Raw genomic sequence first — 5,026 nt, 5'->3', positions numbered from 1 at the left:
ATAATATTGGATAACTATAAGTTGTCTTAAGAAACAGGTGTTTTATTTTTAATGTGAACTACAATGCCACTTCTAAAGAGATTCTAGCTAAACTTCTTGATGTATATATTTCCAGTCATTTTAATATCTGTTATTCAATATTTTCTGTAATTCTTCCTATATATTTACATTATTGTAATGTAACCCTATCATTGTAACATGAATTACTTTAAAAATAATACATTATGAATTTATGCCCACATCAGAATATGTTTAGCAAAATTGGATTTAATGGCAGCTCCTGTGGTATCCCATGTATGGTGTTTCCCTGGAAACAACTGAATTTATGTAATCACAGGCATAGACTCTTTTGATTACAGGTTACAGGGAGCCTAATTTCCCAAGGGCCCTAAGCTGCTATTATGAAAGTCAGCACTTCTTATGCATCAATCACTGAGTACATTTGAATAGGAACTCTGGTCAACATCTGCAATAGTTTCTTCTGATGACTTTGAATGAAGGTCTCTTGATAGCGCAGTACACCTGTCCATGGAACATTGAGTTTCCATAAAACAACTTACAATACTTTTCTTTTCCTCCCTAGGAGCCAAACTTTCAAAGAGACTAATGTAAGACTCTTAAATGTTTTAAGACCTTCCTATAAGAGTCAGTGCACGACTCTTTCCCCATTTTCTTTTAGAGGCATCCCAGATTTTCCTAGCTTCTTGAATACTGATGTCTTGTCATCTGTGTCCCAGAGGATTCGAATTAACCATAGATGTTCACATGCTTTTCAGGTTAAGCTGCAGATTGCTTCCTCTTTGGACCCAGGTAGGTATCTCCTTTTCCCATTCCTCTAGTAGCTTAAGTCATCCACCTTGTCCCTTGCACTTATACACCTTCCCCCAGACATCACATCATCGATTTTCATCTAGTTGTTTCTAATTCCCACTCACCTAACATCTCCCACTCAACTGGCCCTTTCCCTCCAAAATCCCTTTACCCACAAGGATGCTCCCTTCATTCTGGATTTTTTTTTTTTTTTGACTTTTTCTCCTCCACAATTCTTTTGTAGCTGACCCCTGTGGTTGAATTAGGGAAGGACTTAAAGAAGCTGAGGAGGAAGGTGACCAGCAGTCTCAATTAATCTGGACCCTCAACATCTCTCAAACACTGGACCACCAACCAGGCAACATACACCAGTTGATATGAGGTCCCACAACACACATACAGCAGAGGACTGCTGGGTCTGTGTTCATACAGAGATGATGCACCTAACCCTCAAAAGAGGGAAAAGAGACTGGAGGCTCCAGGGAATGTAGAGGTCAGGTGGTGAGGAGGGTGGCGACATCCATGTGGAGACAGGGGTTGGGGAGGAGGATGTGGAGCAGTAGGAGGGTAGATGGGGGGGATAAAATATGGAGTGTAAAAAAATTAATTAATTAATTAAAATGTATCTTATGAAATATTTTCTTTCTGGGTTATATTGAAAGAGAGGCTGTACAACCCGTGTTTAGAGATTGTGGTATAGAATCTGAAACAAAACCAATCTGTTTTGATACACTGTAGCTGATTATTTTTTAAGGCAAAAAGCATAACAAAACAAACCCATTTCTCCCTATCTTGAGATTGTATATACAGTATACCAGTAGGAAATACCAAAAGAGGAATAAGGCATTTCTGATTTTTTCCCTGTGGTTTTAATTAAAAGTCTTCTTTGAGCCCTTAAAATGCGAGCCCACTGAGCTGCTCAACACCACCACCGATGCCTGATGTGGCTAATACCAAGTTTGACATGAAACCTTTAAAAAAATACCTAGGTGGTCTCCATCCACTGCCATTTCTTGGAACACATTGGGAAAATAGAATAATTGTCAAAATTTTGCATGTGTGATTTTCGAAGTACTCTATCTTCTCTGTCTTATAGTTATTTATATATTATATATTTCTAAGATTTTTAAGACAGTACAAATTGTTGAATTGGAAATCATGGAATTTCAGTTTAGGTTTATGGTTAGGAAAAGCATTTGACAATAATATTCAAAGAACACGATCTTGTAGCTAATTTAAGTGTTTTGTCTCCCATCCCTGTCATACCATAGTATTCTGGGCTATCTTTCAGGCTGGGAAAATATTAGTATTTTGGTGTTGGTAGAAAGCCGTGGTGAGCACAGGGCTAAGCGTATTTTCTCTACAAAACACTAGCAGAGCAGTCCAAAGAAGGAGGAGAATGTAAAGACGCAGACAAGTTTTAAGGGCAAGAAACAGGAGATCGCTAACTCTATCCAGGGTTTGGGAGCCACTGGGGTACCAGATAGGCAGCCTCTTGTCTTAGGGCTTGCTCTCGCTTCCAAGCGTGTGCTTGTCGAAAAGGTACTCCGCTAAGCCAGCGGCTGGCGCCCCCATAGTGACTAAGTTGTGCACATGGTCGCCTAATTCTTTGATAGACTTCACTTGCTCATGCAGGTAGTGAGTTTCCAGAAAGTCACACAAATGAGGATCTCCTTTTTCTGAGGCCAGAGTATGCAAGTCCAGCAGCGACTGGTTTACACTCTTTTCCAGGAGCAGGGCACACTCCATGGCCCGCAGTCCGCATTCCCAGTCATCTTTGTCTGGCTTCTTGATGTCCTGGAGGCAGATCCGGCCTCCTCGCTGGTTCTGCAGTCTCATTAGCTTCTCTGCGTGTTCCCTCTCCTCCAGGGACTGGCGAAGGAAATACTTGGAGAAGTTGTATAAGGCCACATCATCCCTGGAGAAGTAGTAAGCCATGGAAAGGTACACGTAGGATGCGTAAAGCTCCAGGTTGATTTGGCGGTTGATAGCAGCCTCGGAGTCCGGGTGAAAGTTCTGGCGCACCCTGGAGGGCCTGGTGGAGTCCTGGGAGGAAGCCGCCGAGGCCAGGAGGCGTCGAGGGGAGGCCAGTAGGGGTCGAGGGGAGGCCAGTAGGGGACCTAAAGGATACCTGGAGGCCAAGCACTGTGGGGCAGTGAATCTGTGTAACACACGGGGCAGGGACATCAGTGCAGAGCCGATGTGCTTGGAGAAGAACCAAAAGCAGGACAGCATGACTCCTGTTTGAACGGAGGGGAAACTGAGGTCAGGCAAGCTCAGCACAAGGTCTGCTGCTGAGCGTCAGGTCTAAATGAGAAGTCAGCCTTAGTGATGACCTCTGCGTCACACGGCCCTTCTCTTCCACAATGCAGAATTCTAAGAGATCTTAGCCACTGACGTTATGTAACTGTCATTTGCCGCGGTAGGCACGGATGTGGCACTAGGCCCGCGGGAAAGGGAACACAGATGGATGCCATTCATCAAAATATGTGCTGAATTACTAACACAAGATTCTGTTCTAGATCGTGAATAGTTGATTAGTTTGCCTGAATTGCCTGAATTGGCTGTCTTAGGAGTAAGCTCACCTATTCGGAGAACTGCCCCTTGTCTCGCTTCATTAAATTTTTCTAAGAACCTAGGGACATTGAAAGGTAGGCACAATAAATAGTCCTATGGAAAGCCAGCGTTACAAGTGACTCCTGGTTATTTTAACAAACATTAAGTAGGAAAACAATAGCCAACACAGTGGGCAACTTCTTCACTTTAGTAGTCTGTTTTAAAGTCCTTCTGAATACAGAACTTACCTTCCTTGTTTAGAAGTCATATTTTAGAAAAGTAGAAAGAATATGCACACTGGCTGTATTTAATTTGCATACTGGCTGGTTTTACTTTCCTGTTTTTTTTTTTTTTTTTTTTTTTTTTTTTTTTGTTGTTGTTGTTGTAGCAATAGATGCATTTTTTTTTTTTTTTTTTTTTAAAGAACCTTACATTCTGAAGAAGATAGAACGGTGTGTCATTGTCTGTAGCCAAGGCTGGCCTTGAGTTCTGCACCCTTCTGCCTCCCATCTCTCTCCTGAGAGCTGAGATTACAGGCTTGTGTTAACACTCTCCTCAGTGAAGAACTGTTAATCTCAAGTCAATGTTTAAAATGGTTTTGGGCTGTTAAGAAAATGCATATGAACTCATAGAAACAAAAGCAAAGCAAGCCAAACCTCCAGTCCTTCCCTATCCAGAGATAACTGTTGCTAAACTGTGTGTGATCATTCTCACTAAGGTGAGAGCAAAAGATACTTCATAAAGGAAGACATAACTATTTTAACAGATTTATCTATGAATAATTGCTACATATAAAATTTCAGATATTTGCCACAGTGTCAGTTTGACATCTGTGGAGCACCAGCTAAGCCCAGATAATGACATTTGCCACCCACTTCTGTGTCCTTTTGCACTTCCTATTCTGACTTTTCTTGCCTGGTGGTATCCCTGATGCCCACGGATCGGATTTACCTCACTCCATAGGTTAGTCTGTATTTTCTAGACTCACCATACACTGTAGATAATACTAGGCACAAAACTGAGTTGACTTCACTCAGAATGATAAAGTCTGCTCATGCTGGAGTATTACCAATATGATGTTTTCTTTTTATTGCTGTGTGACATTGTACAGATAAAACCCACTGTCTGACCTGTTGTCTTGCCAGTTTAATAGTTTAAACTGTTAGATACAGTTTAGGCTGTTAAAGTCAACCTGTGATTGACATGTCTGTACAGGTCTTTATGGGTTTGTACGTTTTTCTCTTGGGTAAATAAATACTAAATATATACTAAACTGGTTAGGTAATATGGAGAATATGTGTTCAAGTGTTTACAAACTGCACAGCCTTCTGCAAAGTTCTCCTACAATGACATTATCTCTTACATGTTGAGTTCACATTCCTTCTGAAGCTTGGTAATGCTTGGGAACACCGCTCATTTCAAGTTAAAAAGAAATTACAGGCAATGTGATAGGTGTAAATTAGCATTTTGTTGTATTTTTAATTTGTGTCCTCGAGATAATTAAATGTCAGCATGTTTTCCTGTGCTGCTTTGCCAAATGTCTGTTTTTGATGAGGCCTTGCCTTTCCTTTCCTTTCCTTTCCTTTCCTTTCCTTTCCTTTCCTTTCCTTTCCTTTCCTTTCCTTTCCTTTCCTTTCCTTTCCTTTCCTTCCCTTCCCTT

General features: G+C 41.2%; 1 protein-coding gene across 1 annotated transcript; it reads right to left on the bottom strand.

Moving 5' to 3' along the window:
* Positions 1-1,670: 1,670 nt before the first annotated feature.
* On the bottom strand, positions 1,671-3,117 carry Ftmt (ferritin mitochondrial). The gene has a single exon (XM_021215061.1). It carries the CDS (start codon positions 3,043-3,045, stop codon positions 2,311-2,313), a length of 735 nt encoding a protein of 244 aa, XP_021070720.1. The 5' UTR covers positions 3,046-3,117; the 3' UTR covers positions 1,671-2,310.
* Positions 3,118-5,026: the final 1,909 nt, after the last annotated feature.

Source organism: Mus pahari, chromosome 15 (assembly GCF_900095145.1).
Source record: "Mus pahari chromosome 15, PAHARI_EIJ_v1.1, whole genome shotgun sequence".
Taxonomy (NCBI): domain Eukaryota; kingdom Metazoa; phylum Chordata; class Mammalia; order Rodentia; family Muridae; genus Mus; species Mus pahari.
Note: the sequence above shows the minus strand (reverse complement) of the source record. Positions and strands in the feature narration are given on the sequence as shown.

What these genes read in the sequence shown, in the direction of transcription:
- Ftmt (XM_021215061.1), bottom strand. Translation starts at nt 3,045, where the DNA reads ATGCTGTCCTGCTTTTGGTTCTTCTCCAAGCACATCGGCTCTGCACTG.